The 24,969-nt window shown below is 43.1% G+C and overlaps 2 protein-coding genes across 3 annotated transcripts in view; one reads left to right on the forward strand and one right to left on the reverse strand.

Moving 5' to 3' along the window:
• Nucleotides 1-24,969, forward strand: part of LOC133460143 (RNA-binding protein Nova-1-like) — a 434,537-nt gene that overhangs the window by 34,812 nt on the left and 374,756 nt on the right. The gene's annotated exons all lie outside the window — the stretch shown is intronic.
• On the reverse strand, nt 5,873-22,997 carry kptn (kaptin (actin binding protein)). Of its 2 annotated transcripts, none has more exons than XM_061740693.1 (13): nt 22,821-22,997; nt 20,030-20,232; nt 18,822-18,904; nt 18,628-18,712; nt 18,430-18,484; nt 16,326-16,404; nt 14,115-14,188; nt 13,883-13,989; nt 13,286-13,399; nt 12,675-12,738; nt 10,377-10,512; nt 9,361-9,594; nt 5,873-6,395 (listed from the first exon to the last, which is right to left on the reverse strand). In XM_061740693.1, the coding sequence occupies exons 2-13, from the start codon at nt 20,229-20,231 to the stop codon at nt 6,303-6,305; spliced, it is 1,326 nt and encodes a 441-aa protein (XP_061596677.1). In that variant the 5' UTR covers nt 20,232; nt 22,821-22,997; the 3' UTR covers nt 5,873-6,302. The 2 variants fall into 2 exon arrangements, with proteins under 2 accessions (XP_061596677.1, XP_061596676.1); XM_061740692.1 differs by having other exon boundaries at nt 20,030-20,235.

A 24,969-nucleotide genomic window follows, 5' to 3' on the forward strand; every position in this document is an offset into this window, starting at 1 on the left:
GTTACTAACGTTAGTAACGTTAGTAACGTTACTAACGTTAGTAACGTTACTAACGTTACTAACGTTACTAACGTTAGTAACGTTACTAACGTTACTAACGTTAGTAACGTTACTAACGTTAGTAACGTTAGTAACGTTAGTAACGTTACTAACGTTACTAACGTTACTAACGTTACTAACGTTACTCCTTCCACGTCTGACGAAGTTTCATCAACCGTAAACACATGTAGCTAAAAACCCAGTCAGGAATTATAGAAGCAGAATAAACACATTAATCAGTTATTATAATAATAACCCTGTCAGAGATTATAAGTTAATAAGGTGAAATAAGCAGAATAAAACACATTAATCAGTTATTATTATAATAACCCTGTCAGGAATTATAGGTTAATAAGGTGAAATAAGCAGAATAAAACACATTCAACAGTTATTACAAACCAGGATTAAGACCCCGTCCACACGTAGCCGGGTATTTTTAAAAACGAATATTTCCCCCCTCCGGTTATAAAAAAATTTGCATCCACATTACATCGTTTTTAAAAAAAACCCCGTCCACACGTAACCGAAGATCTCCGTTTTCGACTACATTCATACGCATTCCAAACCTGTAGGTGGCATTATTTCCGGTTATTTCCCCAAATCCTACCCTATCAGAAGAGCCCTCTGTTGTCGTCACTTCCGCCTAAACAAGCAAAATGGCGCCAAGTTCCTTCGTTTGGACCGACAATGAAACAGAATTGCTTTTAAATGTCATTTTGGAGTATAAAGTTCAAAAGACGCAGGAGAGCGTGGATTGGGAATCTGTCCAAAATAAATATGTGGAAATTTTGACACAATTTTTGGAGCAGTATCCCGCGGAGAAGACTAACGACTTCCCTCATGAGAGGGGCGAGTTAACGCGGAGTATCCTGACAACTAAAATCAAGGCTGTGAGGAGCAGATATCGTTTGGCTGTTGACAACGGACGCAGGAGTGGATATGGCAGAGTCGTTCTTCTATATTTTGAGTTATGTGAACAGATATGGGGTGGTTCCCCCGCGACCACAGCCATCCCGTCCGGAATAGAAACAAGTGACTTGAATGACAACGTCTCTGTTCCTGCTGCGTCATCCTCGTTCGCCGTGGAGCCATCCGAGGCTGCTTCGGATACTTCCCAGGAGAGCAGTGTGACACCCTCAGTGAGGGAAAGAAGAGACTTGTTGCAGGTAAAGTATATGCAGTTTTGCTTAACAGAGTATGTGTACGTTTACAAGGATACAAAGATGTTTATTTGTCACATGCATATGATTACTGATGTAAAGCATGCAGTGCATAGGGGGAGAGGGGGCAGTAAGAGCAGGAGCATTGGCATATAGTCCAGGGGCCAGAGCCCAAAATTTCACTGGTCGGTACCACTCAAGGTGACCAAACTTGCTTATAATTTTTGAAAATATCCATGTCTGTAGATAATATTTTGGTATGAAAACCTTCCTGAGTGGCAGCTGTATCATAGTTATCAGCTCATGAAGTTAAAACCCCCTTCAGAAAACTTTAGATGCTGCTGCATATCCTGGTTTAGACTCATGTACAGGATATCTGTCAATGTTTCACAATATTGTCTTTGGTATCATTTTAAAGGAGACCTTTAAAGCATTCACATCAAGCTAAGATGTGATACATTTCCTGAATCCTTATGGTCTTGTGAGTATTCCAGTTTTTGTATTTTGTGTCTCTGTTGTTCCTAGGTGACACAGGGATAAAAAAATACTATATAATTTGGGCGAAAATTGTGTAAAAATGTGTGTTGTTTATAGTTTAAAGAGCTGCAGTGACCTCTATGTTGGTCAGAAAGATTCACATCTTAGCTTGAATGAATGCTTAAAATGATACCAAAGACAATATAGTGAAACATTGACAGATTTCCTGTACATGAGTCTAAACCAGGATATGCAGCAGCATCTAAAATGTAATTTTCTGAACTTCATGAGCTGATAACTATGACACAGCTGCCACTCAGGAAGGTTATCTTACCAAAATATAATCTATAGACATGGATATTTTCAAAAATCATAGGCAAGTTTGGTCACCTTGAATGGTACTGATATCTTTCCTGGCCCATGGACTACTACTGATGATTCAGGGGGTTGGGGGGTGTACTGTGTGTATTTAGGGGTTGGAGGGTTGTGTGTGTGTGTGTGTGTGTGTGTGTGTGTGTGTGTGTGTGTGTGTGTGTGTGTGTGTGTGTGTGTGTGTGGCCCTCGCCATAGGGTGCGCAGGAAATTCCGGGCCCGAATTTCCTGCGCTGTCCTGCGGATGTGACGTCACATGACGTTCTCCTGTGCCGGCTTCGCTGTTGGCTGCAGTAACCCCGACGGTCGTCGTAGCGCTAAGTCTCATTTCTTATTCTTGCCTCAAGCTCCTTTTAAATGTTTATCGCATGTTCTTGCGATAAATGTGAAGTGTTTACAGTTTGTTACAGGAGCTGAATTTAGGTTACTTTTTTTGCATTTAAGATGCAAACTTATTTTCTGTAGCATGTTTTTAAAATGCGTTCTTTGTTAAATCCTTTTTCCAAATTCTTTCATACTGAAATAATTTTTTTTTTTTTAAAGAATATTTCATACATTTATAACACTGTTTATTCATTCTGTTTAGTATAGAAAGTGGTAATATTAGTTTTTCAACAGTTTTATTTCTGCAGCAATACTGACGGCAGTAACTCCGATACATACAATATGTTATAAATAATATCAGCCCCAGATAGGGACTGAATTAAACGGGTGATAAAAAGAAAAGATTGTGAGGAAAGAACGGAAACATCCTCTTGTGCTCTTTTTTGCCTAACTGTTCTTGCACATTTCCAAATGTTCAGTGACAAGTGCAATGTTTGTTTTAACAGAACTATAATAATAAAAAAAATTTGCCACTGCAGTAAAACAGCTTTGAAGAGTTTTCTTTGCTTTTTTCTGAAAAAATTGTCCCCTTTATGGATCCAGATACTGGGTTAGGACTCTCCTGACCCTTTTCCCTTCAGCTGTCAAGCTGTCTCCTCTGACAACAGCTGGTTCTGGGTCTGGCTGGTTGTCTCTGTTATACCGAATGGCTTCAGCAACACAGTTGTCATCTATTGTGTCTTTGGAGGCCTCGCAGTAATTGTGAAGCACAAAACACGCATAAATGACATAGGGCAGGTCATGTAGATTAATATCCATGGCTCTCCTCAAAGCTCCAAAACGGGCCTTTAGCCTCCCAAAGGCACATTCGATTACCATGCGCGCTCTGCACAAAGAAAGTCCGAAATACTGCTCCTGAACAGTGCTTCCTCCATTAGCATATTCCTTCATCAGGTATGGCAATAAGGGGTATGCGGGATCGCCCAAAATGTAGACTTGAATGGGTGCTTCATTGTCAACAATTTGTTTTGGACAAGGAGGGATTTTTCCATTTTTTAAAAAGTCATTGATGGTTGAGTTGGAAAAGACACGGGCGTCATGGACAGATCCTGGCCACTTCACTACCACATCCATAAAGCAGTATTTATAATCGCATGTTGCTTGGATATTTAAGGTAAAATTACCCTTTCTGTTCACATACTCAGTGGAATTTGCTGAAGGCTGCTTAATCCCCACATGTGTCCCATCCACTGCACCCATGCACTGAGGGAGGCCATGTACCTGTTCAAATTTTTCCACTTGTGAATGCACTGCACTTTCAGTTGTTGGTAGTTGTATGAACTGGGGTCCCAAGTGCACTGTTATGGCTCTACACACCTCCCTGACAATGTTTGAGACAGCCTGTCTTGACAAACCAAATGCATTGGCTGTTTTCCTTAATCTGCCCTCGTCAGCCAAATAGTAAAGCGTGCACGCAACTTTTTTGATCACACTGACGGGTGATCGCATGACCGTGGACCGCCCCTCGATATGAGGACGTAACATCTCCGACAGCGACAGGAGTGAGGACCGGGACATACGGAAATTTTCACGCCATTCCTCTGGGAGCACGACTTCAGTCTCAAAGTTTTCCCACCAGCTGGCAGTGCGTCCCGGTCTGACCCAAAAGCGGCGTCGACGATGACGTCGAGGTTCACGCCCACGGGGAGTGTCCAAGAGGTGGCAAATGACCGACCGCAGTCTTGTCCGTCGCCTCTGCTCTTGGAGCAGGAGTTGGGCGTGTAAAATAAAAGAAGTAAACAACGCCTGCACAATAATTAGAGCCACCGCAGTTTTCAAGGCATTCATGTTTCTGTAGTTCTGTAGTAATTACAACGGTCGCTGTATGACGTCAGAGCAGATTTGTTGTTGTTTTGGCGGATAATGTGACGTTTCGAAAACGCAAATCTCCGGTTATGTGTGTCCACACGCATCTACATAAACGGAGTTTTCAAAAATCTTCACTTTGCCCGGAGTTTTTTTAAACCTTCGTTTATTTGCGTTTTCGTGTGGATGACAGGTCAAAACGGAGGAAAATATCTCCGGTTTAGCAGATATCCGCAGATATCCGGCTACGTGTGGACGGGGTCTAAAACTTGACATAAAAAAACTAATCAGAATTCCAAGCGGGTTTTTTTCCCTGCTCTGTTTTTGTTCTGATTGTTCTGATCTAGAGACACAAGTACATGAAATACCTATAAAGTAGATTTTTATTGGTGTTTTGTTGTTTTTAATGGAGAGAAAATCACATTATAACCTTGTTAAGTCTGATAAATGTTGTTGTTGATCAGTTAAACGGGGACGTAACCGGACCGATATATTTGTCCTTCATATGGATATTTTGTTACTCAGCGTCCACATATAAAACAACTCACTGAGCTTTAAAACTCTTAATGAAACAGAGAAGGTTCATATCAGAGGGAGAAAACAAGGTTATATTTGTGATTAGAAACAGATTTATACCAGGGTTCGTTAGGGTGGAGAAACTCTCTGACTCCCCCTGCTGGCTGTGGAGAGCAGTTACACACACACACACACACACACGCGCGCACACGCACACGCACACGCACACACACACACACACACACACACACACACACACACACACACACACACTCTGACTCCCCCTGCTGGCTGTGGAGAGCAGTTACACACACACTAAGGCCCAATACTCCCCCTACTTTCTACAACTAGCCCTAAAAAAGAAGCCACAGATTTCAGGGCCCTAAATCTTCCCAGGTCAGTCCCAAAACTCCCACTACCCCTACTTTCAGCACCACCACTAGATTTAGTTGCTACGTCACTGCGTGGTTTACGTTCGGGTACGTAAGCGACTGCGTAGTTACGTTTGCACAAACGTCACTCCATATGAGGAAACCCAGAGCTAAAAGCTGTTTTAATTTCAGCTGTAGAGCTGTTAATATGCCACTTTATTAAATTTTAGTATTTTTTCAGGCGTAAAAGTAACCGTTAAGATCCCCAACCTGGGCTCAGTCGTCCTGGGGAGAAACCTGCAGCTCTGTGGAGAATTACCACTGGCTGAAATAAATCATTTAGGAAAATAAATGTTTAATAGATTAAATCTAACAGTTGTAGCTACGCCTGTTAAGAAATTTGCTCCAAAAGTTTCGGGATGAGAACTCGAGAGCTGATTTATGGTTTATATGCAAATACAGTCATGAACTACTTTGCATTGACCATTCATGGTAGAAAGTGGGCGTGTAGAGGGTGGGATATCAGGAGAATTCACCTTCAACCTTCCAGCTGACTGTGATTTATAAAGAGAACATTGCGTGCACACGGTTTTATAAATCAGGATCTTTTTGTGCTCACAACATTTTCGGCTTTTGAGTTTACGTGAACTTTTAGTTTGAATCCTACGCAGGTTCATCAAACTTGAACTTAATGATTTTACTTTATTTACCACAATCAGGAATCTGAAATGAAACACCAACATCTGATTAAAGTTAAACTCACTTTAATTTCAGATTTCACATACAGGAAGTAAAACATTTATTACTTTAAAATGCTGGAGGTCAAAGAGACTCGGACTACGACCGAACCGATAGCGTTGCTAACGTCTCTTCTTCTTCTTCTGTGGAAACACTCGAGAACATTGTTCTCTCTTCAGTTTCATCTTCAGCAACTGAAAACATCAGCTCTGCAGCTGGTTGGAAGTTAGCATGTTAGCATCACAGCCGGCATGATGATGGGAGATAACGGCTCGTTAGCGGTGGGAGCTAACGGCCCGTTAGCAGTGGGAGCTAACGGCTCATTAGCGGTGGGAGCTAACAGTCTGTTAGCGGTGGGAGCTAACGGCCTGTTAGCGGTGGGAGCTAACGGCCTGTTAGCGGTGGGAGCTAACGGCTGATTAGCGGTGGGAGCTAACGGCTAGTTAGCGTGTCTCAGCTCCGTCTCCTCCGTCCCGGCGGTCCGAACCTTCAGTCTCTCCAGAACCAGATCAGCCGTGCAGGAGAGACTGTGCTGGAGAAACAACAACAACAACAACGTTAGAGAGAAACAACAACAACAACAACAATGTTGGAGAGACAGAGACGTAAACCAGCTCAGATCAGGACAGAAATGTCCATCACAGCCACACCAGAGGAGAGACTCCTCCTCTCTGCTACATATGTACCGTATTGTCCCGATTATAAGACGACCCTCTTTTTCAAGACTCAAGTTCGAAGAAAGACTTTTTGAAAACCAAATTCAATTTTCATACAGAAAATAATGACAGTACATCTGAAACAAATTATTATAACAATATATTGGAGAGAAAAAGCATGTTATTTTGCCTCATTCAAATCATTATCTTGAAGTTTGCATCATAACTTCTCCTCAGCTGCCGGTTCACCTGCCGAACTTCCACCCTCTTTTCTCCAGGTTGTCGCTACGTTTCTCCACTTTCTGTTATCTCTTCTCTTATTTTCTTCTCTTTTCTTTCTACATACTATTTTTTATTTTTATTCTTCGTGACAGGGGTTAACTTTGGCCTGGGGAGTTAAGTTCAGCATTCGCTTTAAAGGTATCTGGCGCCATCTAGTGTTGTGAATGGGTATAACGTCTAGACCCCGAATGTAAGACGACCCCCACTTTTTCAGTCTTATTTCAATGCAAAAAACACCGTCTTATATTCAGGACAATACAGTACTCTCTTTTAAAACCCCAGAATAGCTGGAGGGAATCTGTCAACAATCATAAAGATCCTGCACTTGGTGACAAGTGTTGGATATTTGGCATGTTAGTTATGGACAAATGGTGACACCCCCTAGTGGCCGGTTTGCAGAAAATTCTAAATGTCTCCAAAGGTCAAATTTCAGCTTCTCTTAGTCCTAGATTGTTGTATATTGTCACTTTCTCTACTTTTTTAGTGCTAGGAATTCAATCCTGCGATAAATGTCCTATTTCAAGGTCATGTTGAAGGTCTAATTTAACTTTCATGGTAATTTTTTGCACAAAAAACTGAAGGCAGACGGATCATTACTGGAGTCTGACCCAAATGCAATAGTTGATTCTACAACCTGACGTTAGCAGAGCAGCTAGCAGGACGGGTTAGTGAGGTTAGCAGAGCAGCTAGCAGGACGGGTTAGTGACATTAGCAGAGCAGCTAGCAGGACGGGTTAGTGAGGTTAGCAGAGCAGCTAGCAGGACGGGTTAGTGACGTTAGCAGAGCAGCTAGCAGGACGGGTTAGTGACGTTAGCAGAGCAGCTAGCAGGATGGGTTAGTGACGTTAGCAGAGCAGCTAGCAGGACGGGTTAGTGAGGTTAGCAGAGCAGCTAGCAGGACGGTTTCGTGACGTTAGCAGAGCAGCTAGCAGGACGGGTTAGTGACGTTAGCAGAGCAGCTAGCAGGATGGTTTAGTGACGTTAGCAGAGCAGCTAGCAGGTTAGGGTTAGTGATGTTAGCAGAGCAGCTAGCAGGACGGGTTAGTGATGTTAGCAGAGCAGCTAGCAGGACGGGTTAGTGACGTTAGCAGAGCAGCTAGCAGGACGGGTTAGTGACGTTAGCAGAGCAGCTAGCAGGACGGGTTAGTGACGTTAGCAGAGCAGCTAGCAGGACGGGTTAGTGACGTTAGCAGAGCAGCTAGCAGGATGGGTTAGTGACGTTAGCAGAGCAGCTAGCAGGACGGGTTAGTGATGTTAGCAGAGCAGCTAGCAGGACGGGTTAGTGATGTTAGCAGAGCAGCTAGCAGGTTAGGGTTAGTGACGTTAGCAGAGCAGCTAGCAGGTTAGGGTTAGTGACGTTAGCAGAGCAGCTAGCAGGACGGGTTAGTGACGTTAGCAGAGCAGCTAGCAGGATGGGTTAGTGACGTTAGCAGAGCAGCTAGCAGGACGGGTTAGTGACGTTAGCAGAGCAGCTAGCAGGACGGGTTAGTGACGTTAGCAGAGCAGCTAGCAGGACGGGTTAGTGACATTAGCAGAGCAGCTAGCAGGACGGGTTAGTGACGTTAGCAGAGCAGCTAGCAGGATGGGTTAGTGACGTTAGCAGAGCAGCTAGCAGGTTAGGGTTAGTGACGTTAGCAGAGCAGCTAGCAGGACGGGTTAGTGACATTAGCAGAGCAGCTAGCAGGATGGGTTAGTGACGTTAGCAGAGCAGCTAGCAGGACGGGTTAGTGACGTTAGCAGAGCAGCTTGCAGGACGGGTTAGTGACGTTAGCAGAGCAGCTAGCAGGACAGGTTAGTGACGTTAGCAGAGCAGCTAGCAGGACGGGTTAGTGACGTTAGCAGAGCAGCTAGCAGGACAGGTTAGTGACGTTAGCAGAGCAGCTAGCAGGACGGGTTAGTCACAACCTGGAGGAATAAAAACAAGACGCTCTGCTCCCACTAGATTGTTATGAGTAATTGCTTTTCTGTGCTGACGTGTTTTTTGCATTTTCACACAGTGTATTTATACACATATACACACATACTGTGTATTTATACACGGTGTGAAGAACCTTCTTTCCTCCTCCATCCCAGAATCATCCCGTCTCCAAGATGGCGCCGTGAAGAACGGTCGCCAGTTTTTGCAGTGTTCTGCACTGCAAAAACTCACAATATTAACAAGAATATTTGTCTTATTTCTAGTTAAAATGTCTCATTTTTAGTCAAAAAATCTCATTACACTTAAAACAAGACTCATTAACAGAAAAATAACTTATATTACAATTTTCACCTGTTTCAAGTAAATTTTTACTTGAAATAAGTAGAAAAATCTTGTTCCACTGGCAGATTTTTCTACTTATTTCAAGTGAAAATTTACTTGAAACAGGTGAAAATTGTTTTTTTTCCAGTGATGAGTCTTGTTTTAAGTGTAATGAGATTTTTTTGACTAAAATTAGACATTTTAACTAGAAATAAGACAAATATTCTTGTTAAGATGTTGAGTTTTAACATCGTAACTCAGCTAATAAAGTTGATTCTGACTGTGACGTGGCTCCACCGTGAACCAGAACCTCCGTCTCACCTGCAGGATGTGCAGCCCCTTTAGCGTTAGCACGGCTAGCTCCCTGAGCCCGTCCCCGGTCAGGTCCAGGTAGGTGACGGACAGCAGAGGACTCTTGAAGCTCCGCCTCCACTGCAGCTGGAACTGCCCGTCCGGGTCCACGCTGTCGCCGCCGCCGCTAGCGCCGCCGCTAGCCGGTAGCTGCCCGTCCGGCTCGCCAACGCTGCCGGGCTGGAACTTGTAGCAGAGCAGCTCCTGCACGGAGAGACATGTGTTCATCATTCATGTGTTCATCATTCATGTGTTCATCACCTGTCCGTATGTTCATGTGTTCATCATTCATGTGTTCATCACCTGCCCATATTTAACAGATTCATGTGTTCATCATTCATGTGTTCATCATTCATGTGTTCATCACCTGTCCGTATGTTCATGTGTTCATCATTCATGTGTTCATCACCTGTCCCTATGTTCATGTGTTCATCATTCATGTGTTCATCACCTGCCCATATTTAACAGATTCATGTGTTCATCATTCATGTGTTCATCACATGTCCGTATGTTCATGTGTTCATCATTCATGTGTTCATCACCTGCCCATATTTAACAGATTCATGTGTTCATCATTCATGTGTTCATCACCTGTCCGTATGTTCATGTGTTCATCATTCATGTGTTCATCACCTGTCCGTATGTTCATGTGTTCATCATTCATGTGTTCATCACCTGCCCATATTTAACAGATTCATGTGTTCATCATTCATGTGTTCATCACCTGTCCGTATGTTCATGTGTTCATCATTCATGTGTTCATCACCTGCCCATATTTAACAGATTCATGTGTTCATCATTCATGTGTTCATCACCTGTCCGTAGGTTCATGTGTTCATCATTCATGTATTCATCATTCATGTGTTCATCATTCATGTGTTCATCATTCATGTGTTCATCATTCATGTGTTCATCATTCATGTGTTCATCACCTGTCCGTATGTTCATGTGTTCATCATTCATGTGTTCATCATTCATGTGTTCACCTGTCCGTACGTCCCCAGCAGAACCTCCTTCTGTCCGTCAAAGTCCAGGTCGATGACGAGGGAACAGAGCAGAGCGTCCCATTGGTCGCTGCCGGGGAGACACGAGGGACGGGACAGACCGGCCTGGAGGACGTCCCTGGTGGGGACAGAGGTCAGAGGTCAAAGGTCAGGGGGAGGACGTCCCTGGTGGGGGGGACAGAGGTCAGAGGTCAAAGGTCAGGGGGAGGACGTCCCTGGTGGGGACAGAGGTCAGAGGTCAGGGGGAGGACGTCCCTGGTGGGGGACAGAGGTCAGAGGTCAGGGGGGGACGTCCCTGGTGGGGGGGACAGAGGTCAGAGGTCAGGGGGGGACGTCCCTGGTGGGGACAGAGGTAAAAGGTCAGGGGGAGGACGTCCCTGGTGGGGGGGACAGAGGTCAGAGGTCAGGGGGGGACGTCCCTGGTGGGGACAGAGGTAAAAGGTCAGGGGGAGGACGTCCCTGGTGGGGGGGACAGAGGTCAGAGGTCAGGGGGGGGACGTCCCTGGTGGGGGGGACAGAGGTAAAAGGTCAGGGGGGGACGTCCCTGGTGGGGGGGACAGAGGTCAGAGGTCAGGGGGGGACGTCCCTGGTGGGGGGGACAGAGGTCAGGGGGGGACGTCCCTGGTGGGGACAGAGGTCAGAGGTCAAAGGTCAGGGGGGGACGTCCCTGGTGGGGGGGACAGAGGTCAGAGGTCAGGGGTCAGGGGAGGACGTCCCTGGTGGGGGGGACAGAGGTCAGAGGTCAGGGGGAGGACGTCCCTGGTGGGGACAGAGGTCAGAGGTCAAAGGTCAGGGGGAGGACGTCCCTGGTGGGGACAGAGGTCAAAGGTCAGGGGGAGGACGTCCCTGGTGGGGACAGAGGTCAGAGGTCAGGGGGAGGACGTCCCTGGTGGGGACAGAGGTCAGAGGTCAAAAGTCAGGGGGAGGACGTCCCTGGTGGGGACAGAGGTCAGAGGTCAGGGGGGGGACGTCCCTGGTGGGGACAGAGGTCAGAGGTCAGGGGGAGGACGTCCCTGGTGGGGGACAGAGGTCAGAGGTCAGGGGGAGGACGTCCCTGGTGGGGGACAGAGGTCAGGGGTCAGAGGAGGTAAATATAGCTTGGTGGTAGATATGCTGCTATAGGCTTATGCTGCAGGGGGGACCGACATGATCCACTGGGCGGTGCCTCTCACCCTTCTTCTCCTCTCCTCTTCCCTTCCTCTCTTCTCCATTTCCATTTTTATTTATTATAAATATCTCATAGCTATCGTTTTTGTCCATCGTTCCTGTAGTTTCTTGTGCTGCCCCCCCTTCTCCTCCCTTTTTTCTCTTTTGTACATGGTCCAGCATCCTCTGCCGGTGGTGAAGAGCATCTCTGAATGCACAACACCGGATCCTGCAGCGTGGGAGTGAGAGGGGCAGGGTGACGGCCCGGTCAGGGTAACGACCCGGTCAGGGTAACGGCCCGGTCAGGGTAACGGGTCAGGGTAACGGCCCGGTCAGGGTAACGGCGCGGTCAGGGTAACGGCCCGGTCAGGGTAACGGTCAGGGTAACGGGTCAGGGTAACGGCCCGGTCAGGGTGACGGCCCGGTCAGGGTAACGGGTCAGGGTAACGGCCCGGTCAGGGTAACGGTCAGGGTAACGGGTCAGGGTAACGGCCCGGTCAGGGTGACGGCCCGGTCAGGGTAACGGGTCAGGGTAACGGCCCGGTCAGGGTAATGGCCCGGTCAGGGTAACGGGTCAGGGTGACGGCCCGGTCAGGGTGACGGCCCGGGCAGGCGGGGGAGAGGTTTGTCCATCAAGACTCCTCTCCCTGGCCCTGCCCCTTCTCAACCTTTCCCCGACCCTGAACCCCAACCTGGGACTGATGATCGGGCCGGAGCTTCAGGAGCTGCTGCTTCCACCTGCCTGCTGTGCTGCTGACGTCCCCGACCCCCCAGTCTGGTCTTCGGCAGGAGGGTCCCCCCTTATGAGCCTGGTCCAGGTTTCTTCCCTCCTAAAGGGGAGTTTTTCCTTGCCACTGTTTGGCTTAAGGTTTTTCTCCCATTAGGGGAGTTTTTACCTGCCATTGTTTGTGTAATAACTGCTCGGGGGTTTATGTTCTGGTTCTGGTTCTGGAAACATCCTGGAGACTACTATGTTGGAATAGACGCTATATAAGTAAAATTGAATTGAACATGAGGTCAGGGGAGGACGCAGGGACGTGATAGGCCCAGCTGGAGGACGTCCCTGAGACAGAACCGTTAGCTGGAGCAGCTAGCGGCGCGGGGAACGTGAACGATGCTACCGACCGTTCTCACCTGTAGACGACGGCCACCTCGATGGTGCTGCAGACCAGCAGGTTCAGACGCTGCAGATCCAAACCTGAAGGAAGAGACAGAGAACCAGGACCAGTCAGTCAGGGTTGTCCAAGTTCCTACTTATCAAGAACTAGTTCAAATTCAGTTCACATGGTTAAAAAATGAATAGTTCACATTCATAGTTCACCATTTTCACTTTAAACTGGTTCAAATTCAGTTCAGGTGAGAAGTGAGAAGATTAATTTTTTTATTGTGCACTTTGAGAGTTGGTTTTTGTTTGTTTTTTGGTTTCTTCTTTGGTTTGTTTGTTCGTTGGTTCCATCTTTGGTTCGTTGGTTCGTTCGTTGGTTCTCACAGAAATGAACAACACCGGTACCAGTTAAACCCAACACAGGTACCAGTTAAACCCAACACCGGTACCAGTTAAACCCAACACCGGTACCAGTTAAACCCAACACCGGTACCAGTTAAACCCAACACAGGTACCAGTTAAACCCAACACAGGTACCAGTTAAACCCAACACCGGTACCAGTTAAACCCAACACCGGTACCAGTTAAACCCAACACTGGTCCAGTCCAACACCGGTACCAGTCCTACCCCCAGACCTACCGTCCTCGTCCCCCCGGCTGGTGCTGGTTCTGGTTCTGGTCTGGTGGTTCAGAGGGAACAGCAGAACTCTGGAGATCGGACTGTCGAACTGGATCTTCCAGCTCTGCAGCACAACTACAGGAAAAGAGGATCAATACGATCAATAATCCAGGAAACAAGGATCAATACGATCAATAATCCAGTAAACCAGGATCAATATGATCAAATATGATCAATACGATCAATAATCCAGGAAACAAGGATCAATACGATCAATGATCCAGGAAACAAGGATCAATACGATCAATAATCCAGGAAACAAGGATCAATACGATCAATAATCCAGTAAACCAGGATCAATACGATCAAATATGATCAATACGATCAATAATCCAGGAAACAAGGATCAATACGATCAATGATCCAGGAAACAAGGATCAATACGATCAATAATCCAGGAAACAAGGATCAATACGATCAATAATCCAGGTAACAAGGATCAATACGATCAATGATCCAGGAAACAAGGATCAATACGATCAATGATCCAGGAAACAAGGATCAATACGATCAATAATCCAGGTCCAGTCCCCCCCATGTCCCCCCGGTATGTCCTACCCGGTCCCGTCTGGTCCACCAGGTTCAGTCCGATTCGTCCGTTCTGGCAGCCGAAGGCCGAGAGTCTCCGTCCCCCGGTGGTCGTTAGCATGTCCAGCCACAGCACGCTGGGGGGGAAGGGGGAGGGCATGGGGGACAGGGGGGGACATGGGGGGGACATACATGTTAATACGTCCACCTGGACCCCCCTGACCCCTGACCCCCGACCTCTGTCCCCCCCGGAGACACTCACTTGCTGGGCAGCTGCTGCAGCTCCGGGAACAGTTTCTCCACCGGCAGCTCCTCAAACTGGTGCAGAGAGGCATTCTGGGTAAAGAGAGGCATTCTGGGATAAGAGAGGCATTCTGGGTAAAGAGAGGCATTCTGGGTAAAGAGAGGCATTCTGGGTAAAGAGAGGCATTCTGGGTAAAGAGAGGCATTCTGGGTAAAGAGAGGCATTCTGGGTAAAGAGGCGGAGTCAGAGGAGAGGGGAGGAGTCAGGGCGGTGATGTCACGGCGCCAATTACAAGGCGGCAAACCCTGCCCGGTCATGGTCTCTCTGCCTAGCCTAGCCTAACCTAGCCCAGTCTAGGCTAACCTAGCCTAGTCTAGTCTAACCTAGCCCAGCCTAGGCTAACCTAGCCTAGCCCAGCCTAGCCAAACCTAGCCTAGCCTAACCTAGCCCAGTCTAGGCTAGCCTAACCTAGCCTAACCTAGCCTAAACTTTTCAATATAATTATTGATCCTATAATCTGACCGTGACAGAGCAGCTTGGCCCGCTGCTCCAATCACAATCTCCCTGGTGGAATGTAAACAAGGTGACTCTGCCCCCACTAACCCTCCCCTCTCAGGAACATCTGTGGACCTGGATCAGAACTGACCGAGCCGTCTGATAACATCAAGGACATTGGCTGAGAGCAGCTCTGAGCGAAGTTCACGGACTCATCGCTCACACACACTTACTGATAAACACCTCCCTCAACTCAACGCCTTCCTGGCTATGAGTCTTGTGATGATGATGTTAAATTTGTCATGTTGCTTCCTGTGCTGAGGTGTGTACTTTCTCACTGTGTACTTAAACACAGTGTGGAGATGCCTTTCCCTCCCCCACCCCCAATGTCACCCTTGTTCCGGTTTGGGTCGCTGCTCGTTGTGGTCGACCGGCCGGCAGCTGAGCGGATTTACTGTACTTTTATTGCTGCTTAGTTGTCCTTGAATTGCCCCTCGGGGATAATAGCCTTGCCTAACCTAGCCTAACCTAGCGTAACCTAACCTAGCCGGTTATACAGATTAAAGGGAAAGTTCGGTTTTTTACAACCTGGACCTTATTTCTGGCATTTTTTATGGTCGTATACTCACCCAGAGGTGTTTGGTGTCATTTGGAGTCCTTCGGAAGATATTAGGAGTTTTTTGCGAGCCTCTTCTCCATATAACGGTAGCGCATAGGGCACTCGCGGGACACAGACGATGCAGCGTCTAAATAACACATGATTGCCGCGAAACTCTTCATTTCTTTTATGAATCACTAGATCTGCTTCCAGGACCTGTTGTCTACATCCGGGGCTGTCTGTGTATTAAACAAATCAGTTTGTAAACAAGACCTCTGAACTCATGACGTCATCTCTGTGCGCGCGTCCCAGACACAGCTCTGTGTACAGCTGGAGTTCACTACTGTTAGTTTACTGTTAGTTATTTGAAACATGTCTGAATATTTGTCAAATTCTGAGGTTGTGGACGACGACTTTGAATATGATGGACGTCCTTACCGTTTTGAGCCGGAGTTACGGCTGAAGGGCTCACTGAACGGAGGACAGAGTCGCACAGAGATGACATCATGAGTTCAGAGGTCTTGTTTACAAACGGATTTATTTATTTTATTTAATACACAGACAGCGCCACAATGTTACAACAGGTCCTGGAAGCAGATCTAGTGATTCATAAAAGAAATGAACGAGTTTCGCGGCAATCATGTGTTATTTAGACGCTGCATCGTCTGTGTCCCGCTGTGCCCCGTTCACTACCGTTATATGGAGAAGAGGCTCGCAAAAAAAACCCTAATATCTTCTGAAGGACTCCAAATGACACCAAACACCTCTGGGTGAGTATACGACCATAAAAATGCCAGAAATAAGGTCCAGGTTGTAAAAAACGAACTTTCCCTTTAATAGACAGTATTGATTAATAGACACTATTGATTAGTAGACAGTATGGATTAATAGACAGTATTGATTAATAGACAGTATTGATTAGTAGACAGTATGGATTAATAGACAGTATTGATTAGAAGACTGATTAGTAGACAGTATTGATTAGTAGACAGTATTGATTAATAGACTGATTAGAAGACAGTATTGATTAAGGGACAATATCGATTAGTAGACAGTATTGATTAGTAGACAGTATTGATTAATAACAGTATTGATTAGACAGTATCTCCAGCTGAGACTGAACCGTGACCTCTGACCTCCTTGTACAGGTGGATCCTCTGGTCGTGTCCACTGAGCAGAAACACCGTCTCCCTGACTCCGTCAGCCAGCTGGACTCTGGTAGAGGAGAATCATGATTAATCAAAGAATCAGGGAATCAGAGAATCAGAGAATCAGGGAATCGGAGAATCGGGGAATCGGAGAATCAGAGAATCAGGGAATCAGAGAATCAGGGAATGGGAGAATCGGGGAATCGGGGAATCGGAGAATCAGAGAATCAGGGAATGGGAGAATCGGGGAATCGGGGAATGGGAGAATCGGGGAATCGGGGAATGGGGGAATCGGGAGGAGAATCGGAGAATCGGATAATCAGGAAGTCAGGGAATCGAGGAATCGGAGGAATCGGGGAATCGGGGAGTCGGGGAGTCGGGGAGTCGGAGAATCGGGGAATCGGGGAATCAGGGAATCGGAGAATCGGAGAATCGGGGAATCGGGGAATCGGAGAATAAGAGAATCAGGGAATCGGAGAATCGGAGAATCGGAGAATCAGGGAATCGGGGAATCAGGTAGTCAGAGAATCGGGGAATCGGGGAATCAGAGAATCGGAGAATCAGCGAATCAGCGAATCAGGGAATCGGAGAATCGGAGAATCGGGGAATCGGGGAATCGGAGAATAAGAGAATCAGGGAATCAGGTAGTCAGAGAATCGGGGAATCGGGGAATCAGAGAATCGGAGAATCAGCGAATCAGGGAGTCGGAGAATCGGGGAATCGGAGAATCGGGGAATCAGGGAGTCAGAGATTCGGAGAATCGGAGAATCGGGGAATCGGAGAATCGGGGAGTCGGAGAATCGGGGAATCGGAGAATCGGAGAATCGGGGAATCGGGGAATCGGAGAATCGGAGAATCGGGGAATCGGGGAATCGGAGAATCGGAGAATCAGAGAATCGGGGAATGGGGGAATCTGAGAATCGGAGAATCAGGGAGTCAGGGAGTCGGAGAATCGGGGAATCGGAGAATCGGAGAATCGGAGCATCGGAGAATCGGAGAATCGGAGAATCGGAGAATCGGAGAATCGGGGAATCGGAGCATCAGGGAATCGGAGAATCGGGGAATCGGGGAATCGGAGAATCGGGGAATCTGAGAATCGGAGAATCAGGGAGTCAGAGATTCGGAGAATCGGAGAATCGGGGAATCGGAGAATCGGGGAGTCGGAGAATCGGGGAATCGGAGAATCGGAGAATCGGAGAATGGGGGAATCGGAGAATCCGGGAATCGGAGAATCGGAGAATCGGGGAATCGGAGAATCGGAGAATCGGGGAATCGGAGAATCGGAGAATCGGAGCATCGGAGAATCGGGGAATCGGAGAATCGGGGAATCGGAGAATCAGGGAGTCAGGGAGTCGGAGAATCAGAGAATCGGAGAATCGGAGCATCGGAGCATCGGAGCATCGGAGAATCGGGGAATCGGAGAATCGGAGAATCGGAGAATCGGGGAATCGGAGCATCAGGGAATCGGAGAATCGGGGGATCGGGGAATCGGAGAATAGGGGAATCGGGGAATCAGAGAATGGAAGAATGGGGGAATCTGGGAATCGGAGAATCGGAGAATCGGGGAATCAGGGAATCCGGTAGTCAGAGAATCAGAGAATCGAGGAATCGGAGAATCGGGGAGTCGGAGAATGGAAGAATGGGGGAATGGGGGAATCTGGGAATCGGAGAATCGGAGAATGGGGGAATCGGGGAATCGGAGAATCAGAGAATCGGATAATCAGGGAATCAGAGAATCAGAGAATGGGGGAATCGGAGAATCGGGGAATCAGGGAATCGGAGAGTCGGGAGGAGAATCGGATAATCAGGGTATCGGAGAATCTGGGAATCGGGGAATCAGGGAATCTTATAATCAGGGAATCAGAGAATCAGGGAATCTGATAATCAGGGAATCTGAGAATCAGAGAATCGGAGAATCAGGGAATCAGGGAATCAGGGAATCAGGGAACCTGATAATCAGGGAATCTGATAATCAGGGAATCAGAGAATCAGAGAATCGGAGAATCAGGGAATCAGGGAATCAGGGAATCAGGGAATCAGGGAATCAGGGAATCAGAGCTGGAAGCATTTATGACTGATGGAAGTAACTTACTCGTTGTGATAAAGCTGGAAGGGAGTGAACTGCAGCTCCAGGTTCAGACAACTTTCTGTTCACACAAACAAGAAGCATCAACATGTGAGGAGGTTTGGATCCTCCACCTGCAGACGTTTCATCGTCTCCACCTGCAGACGTTTCATCGTCTCCACCTGCAGACGTTTCATCGTCTCCACCTGCAGACGTTTCACTCACGTGCGATTGATTCCAGGTTAAACTCTGATCCCGGCTCGTAGTCACAGTAAATGTTCAGGAAGGGAGTCGCTTTATCACCGGAATCCTGCAGGAGAAAAACCAGCACATAATTACAATCCTGCAGAAACAAATTACAATCCTGCAGAATGTTGCTAACAGTGAGTTTTACACAAACCATGACATATTGATCGTACCTTAATGAAGGTGATTCCCACCACCAGGCCTCGTTTAGGGGGAGATTTGTTGAAGGCGTCGATGGAAACGATCTCTGCATCAACTATGAAGGAGAGACATATTTAACTAATCACCGAAACAGAACACACACCTGCAACTAGGGACGCCCCGATACCGATACCGATACTGATACCAGGAATATTAGTTTTATTTCTAGTTAAAATCTCTCATTTTTAGTAAAAAAAATCTCATTACAGTTAAAACAAGACTGGCCGGGGGCTAGTGCTCCCAGCGAGACTTAAAGCCCAGCCGGCTGAGTCCCAACAGATGGTGATAAATGATGCAGAGTCTTCAAACAATTGCAAAGCAGCTGTGAAATACGGTGTAACGGATGTACTGTAATTATTTTCTATATAAAAATTGAATTTGGTGTTCAAAAAGTCTTTTTCTCAAACTTGAATCTTGAAAAAGAGAGTCGTCTTATAATCAGGGTAATTTGGGCCGATACGGTATGTGTTTGATATTTTTTATGTGAAGACGGTGCCGGTGTGGAGACTTTTTATTTACACAGAAAGGTTATTTTTTGTTTAAGATAGTTATTCTACTCATTTTATTTATTTTTATTGAATTTATCTGTTGTGAATAAAACCTGTCTTCCAATTCATTACATTTTTAGCCTTTAGTTATTTTTGTGGTAGAAGTATCGTATCGGTACTTTGTATCGGAGAGTACACAAATTAAAATACTCGGTGTGAAAACAATGGTAACGGGACAAATCCAGTTTGCCTGGTGTGTGTGTGTCTCTCTTTCTTTCTTTCTTTCAGGCTCATTTCTTTCTTTCTTTCTTTCTTTCTTTCTTTCTTTCTTTCTTTCTTTCTTTCTTTCTTTCTTTCAGGCTCATTTCTTTCTTTCTTTCTTTCTTTCTTTCTTTCTTTCTTTCTTTCTTTCTTTCTTTCTTTCTTTCTTTCTTTCTTTCTTTCTTTCTGGCTCATTTCTTTCTTTCTTTCTTTCTTTCTTTCTTTCTTTCTGGCTCATTTCTTTCTTTCTTTCTTTCTTTCTTTCAGGCTCATTTCTTTCCTTCCTTCCTTCCTTTATCGTTTTTACCGCGAGATACAAATTCTTACCGTGGGGAATTTTTTTGACGGTTTATCGTGAACGGTAAAATATCTCCCATTAGTGTTTACCTAGTGTGTGTGTGTGTGTGTGTGTGTGTGTGTGTGTGTGTTACCTGGGATGTAGGTGAACTGCACCTCCCGCGCCACCGGCCGGACCTTGTGCTGCAGCTCCTGGTACCGGAAACAAACCACCTTCCCCTTTAGCGTAGCCGCTAGCAGCTCCTGCTCGCCCGCCTGGCACAGCCCGTACACATTACTCTGGGACGGGAACCGGCTGAAGCTGTCCTCCACGAAGGGGTAGGAGCCCGGAACCATCCTGCTAGCGTAGGAGAGGCTAATGTTAGCATAGGACAGGCTAATGTTAGCATAGGAGAGGCTAATGTTAGCATAGTACACACTAATGTTAGCATAGGAGAGGCTAATGTTAGCGTAGGAGAGGCTAATGTTAGCATAGGACACGCTAATGTTAGCATAGGAGAGGATAATGTTAGCGTAGGACACGCTAATGTTAGCGTAGGAGAGGCTAATATTAGCATAGGAGAGGCTAATGTTAGCATAGTACACGCTAATGTTAGCATAGGAGAGGCTAATGTTAGCATAGGACACGCTAATGTTAGCATAGGAGAGGATAATGTTAGCGTAGGACACGCTAATGTTAGCGTAGGAGAGGCTAATGTTAGCGTAGGAGACGCTAATGTAATAATAAAAAACAAAAACAAAACTACAATAAAGTTATAAAATAACACAAAATATCTGTCGTCAAACACAGATAGTTGTATTCTTTTTTGATTCCAATCCAATTTTCAATTAATGTAATAATAAAAAATATATAATTTTTTTTTTTTTAAATAAATAAATTAAAAAAAAATATATATATATATATATATATATATATATATATATATATATATATATATATATATATATGCGCCATAGGTTTTTACCAACATGGTATTGACGATTAATATATATGTAGACAAAGTAAAAACAAAAAAAATAAATAAATAAAATAATAATAATAATAATAATAATAATAATAATAAAAACAAATTACGCAATTTAATAAAACACTTTCTAATAAACGTAATAAAAAAATAAAAACCAAAACTACTACAAAGTTATAAAATAACACAAAATATCAGTCGTCAAACACAGATAGCCGTATTCCTTTTTGATTCAAAGAAAGAAAAAAGACAATGGTGCTAAAAAGAGAGAGAGAAAAAGAAAAGCCACCTAACTTAACAATAATCATGATATTTCTTCATCAAACTGGCTTTTATTATTCTTTTAAATGTAATGTTTGTTTTGCATTCTTTAGCGTCTGTATCCAGATTGTTCCATAAACTGATACATTTTACAGAAACACAACCATACACTGCAAAAACTCAACATCTTACCAGGAATATTTGTCTTATTTCTAGTTAAAATGGCTCATTTTAGTAAAAAAAAATCTCATTCCACTTAAAACAAGACTCATCACTGGAAAAAACAACAATTTTCACCTGTTTCAAGTAGATTTTCACTTGAAATAAGTAGAAAAATCTGCCAGTGGAACAAGATTATTTTGCTTGTAATAAGAAGATAAATCTTGTTCCACTGGCAGATTTTTCTACTTATTTCAAGTGAAAATTTACTTGAAACAGGTGAAAATTGTTATTTTTCTGGTAATGACTCTTGTTTTAAGTGTAATGAGATTTTTTAACTAAAAATGAGCCATTTAAACTAGAAATAAGACAAATATTCCTGGTCAGATTTTGAGTTTTTGCAGTGTGTTAGTCTTATTTGCTCAGGAATCAATAGTTGTAAAGTTGTAAAAACAATATCCCTCACACTCACACACACTTATGTTTTTTGTCTTTATTCTTTATTATTATCCATATATTGCATTATTATCTTGCCATCACTTTTGTGTAGTTATACTTTTTGTTTTTGTATGTTAATCTTGTTCTTTATAACATGTGAAATATTAATAAAAGTGGAGGTTTCAAATAAACCCATAGGGTTTTTTGCCTCTTCCTGCACCGTATCGTATTTATATTTGATATTTTCTTGTATACCTTTAAAACTGTGCAAAACAATAAACTAAACTAGAACTAACTGTTCCATAAACTAATACCTTTAACAGAAACAGAACCATAATGTTAATGTTTTAGTTCCTAGAACCATCCTGCACTGCAAAAACTCAAAACTCAACTTAACAAGAATATTTGTCTTATTTCTAGTTAAAATGTCTCATTTTTAGTCAAAAAAATCTCATTACACTTAAAACAAGACTCATTACCAGAAAAATTACTTGTTATTTGACAATTTTCACCTGTTTCAAGTAAATTTTCACTTGAAATAAGTACAAAAATCTGCCAGTGGAACAAATGAATGTAATGAGAAGATAAATCTTGTTCCGCTGGCAGATTTTTCTACTTATTTCAAGTGAAAATTTACTTGAAACAGGTGAAAATTGTCAAATAAGTTATTTTTCTGGTAATGACTCTTGTTTTAAGTTTAATGAGATTCAAGAAAGAAAGAAAGAAAGAAAGAAAGAAAGAAAGAAAGAAAGAAAGAAAGAAAGAAAGAAAGAAAGAAAGAAAGAAAGAAAGAAAGAAAGAAAGAAAGAAAGAAAGAGATTTTTTTGCTTGTAATGAGAAGATAAATCTTGTTCCACTGGCAGATTTTTCTACTTATTTTAAGTGAAAATTTACTTGAAACAGGTGAAAATTGTTGAATAACAAGTTATTTTTCTAATAATGACTCTTATTTAATGATATTTTTGACTAAAAATGAGACAATAATAATAAGAAAAAAATATTCCTGGTAAGAAGTTGAGTTTTTGCAGTGTGCTGGGTTAGAATGTTAGAATGTTAGAGCAATAATAATAATGTTAATAATAATAATGTTAAAGTAACAAACCTGTCTGGTTGTTTCAGCTTCACAGATCCAGGAATAAAGACGCCATTATCCACACGTAGAGGATATTTTATATCATATAAATATATATATAAATATATATAAACGTTATTATATCTATAATCTTAGTAAGTTAAACGCTGGTCAAACATGCAGGAACTAAAACATCCGGGTTTGTTCGCGCTGCGTTCACGTTTCTCAGGTTTATTAAGTTTATTGTTCTCGGGAATTAAACTCTACAGAGATTAGTTGTATTTCTGTTGCAGCTTCTTTAAATACATCATTCATAGTGAATTAAATCACTACATTTAATTGTAAAAGTAAAAAACCTTTGCAACATCTTTAATACTTTAATACTCTTTACAACCAAACCTGATGCTCTTGAACGCACCACCGGCTTCTCTTCTTCGCTGGTATTAATGCAGTTGTTTCTCTGCTGCCTCCTGGCGGTGAAGCGGATCACGTGACTTCTAATAAAAAATAATAATACAAATAATTAAAAATAATTAAAAATAATAATAAAAATAATAAAAAATTATAATAAAAATAGTAAAAACATAATAAAAAATAATAATATAAAAAGCTCACGTGACTTCTGCTTCCAAAGGTGGGAAAGATTTTTTTTCTTTTTTTTTTACAGTTTTTTTCAAACTTCTTTGACAAAATTCTGCAGGGTTTTACAATAAAAGGCACATGAAACCAAGCAATCAATTATCTACAGATATTCAACATTTGGAGGTGTTGAATGCAAAAAAAAAAAAGATACATTTACTGACAATCTATGGGAAGTGTTTTAATAAAAATTAAGAAACAAAGACATCGTTTCATATAAACTTTTGAAAATATCATTTTTTTCATCAGATTTAGAGACACTAAGTACAGTTTACATTCATTTTTCAGATGTACAATGGAGGGTTTGCTGTTATTCCATTTGCATTTATGTATGTGATATTTACCTAGTAAAATAATTATGTTGACCATGTTTGATATATTTCTTGGAGATTATCCATATAAATTAAGATTTGGTTGGAGTCTAAAGATCGTTAATTAACCAGCTGTATTTTCCTGCCAGGATTTTAATGAGATTAAAGAGTAAAACAAATAAATGCTCAACCGTTTCCGGCTCTTCTAAACTACATGTTCTACAACAAAGTTGAATCTTTTATGCAGAAATTCAGCAGCTGGTTTACATTGTTCAAAATCTTAAATTGCATCTCTTTTATTTTTTCTATTGGCCATTTGATAAATGTACATAATTTATTAGTTATTATTTTGTCAGTTCCCATTTTTAATTTGGCTGGTGAGTTCAAATCAAAAAATAATTTGCATTTTAGAGCTTTTTTTTTTAATTTCTGGTCACTAATGTGTAATTCATGAAGTTTTAGTTCTGGAATTCTGACTGAAACATTTGAGTATATTAATAATGTATTCTGTATCAGCTGTTATTAAAGGAAGTTAAAGGCTTTTAGAATATGTTGGAATTCTCTGGAAAAGCAATTTATATTAAACTTCTCAATAAACGAATGAAACTGAAGGAATTGTCCATTTTCATCCATTAAAACAACAAATCTAATCTTTTTCTTCACCATTGTTGCTTAAATCAGGTTTTCCTACTGACTGTAATGCTGCTGTTCTTCCACCAGGGGGCGACATGTGCTGGAAACTGTGTAAGTATCATTTGGGAAAGATTATTTATTTAGGTATTGAGTTTGTAACTAGTTAAATTCCATTATAGAAATATACACAAATATAAACTAGTTATTTTTACCATTTTTTTGTGTATAAATTAAATTAATTTTGATTATAATGAGTTTAGGCCGAGGATTTAATACGTTTTTATTTCTTCCTGTTCCTTTTCCAGCATGTTAATTATAATGGATGCATGTTCTTATTCATATTCTTGTCTTTTTTCTTTCTTATTTACATGTATTTATTATTGATTATTATTGTTAAGTTTCACTGTTTCATGTTCGAAATAAAATTTAAATTCCATTCAATTCAAGTAAAATAACGGGATTAGTTCTAAACTAATCACTAACTTTACTGACAACTGTAGGTTAGAGAATTATAATACATTTACATAAACGGGAATTAACCACTATTCATCCTGAAAACGAGTCTAACAACAACCAAAATATAGATTTCATTAGGT

Source organism: Cololabis saira, chromosome 14 (genome assembly GCF_033807715.1).
Source record: "Cololabis saira isolate AMF1-May2022 chromosome 14, fColSai1.1, whole genome shotgun sequence".
In the NCBI taxonomy this organism is placed as follows: domain Eukaryota; kingdom Metazoa; phylum Chordata; class Actinopteri; order Beloniformes; family Belonidae; genus Cololabis; species Cololabis saira.

Excerpts from the sequence above, each read along its gene's own strand:
- kptn (XM_061740693.1), bottom strand. The coding sequence starts at position 20,231 with ATGGTTCCGGGCTCCTACCCCTTCGTGGAGGACAGCTTCAGCCGGTTC. Across the intron at positions 14,189-16,325 it reads GGATCCACCTGTACAAGGAG|AATGCCTCTCTGCACCAGTT; the intron begins GTCAGAGGTCAC and ends CTCTTTACCCAG. Across the intron at positions 9,595-10,376 it reads TGCTGGGGACGTACGGACAG|GAGCTGCTCTGCTACAAGTT; the intron begins GTGAACACATGA and ends CTCTCCGTGCAG.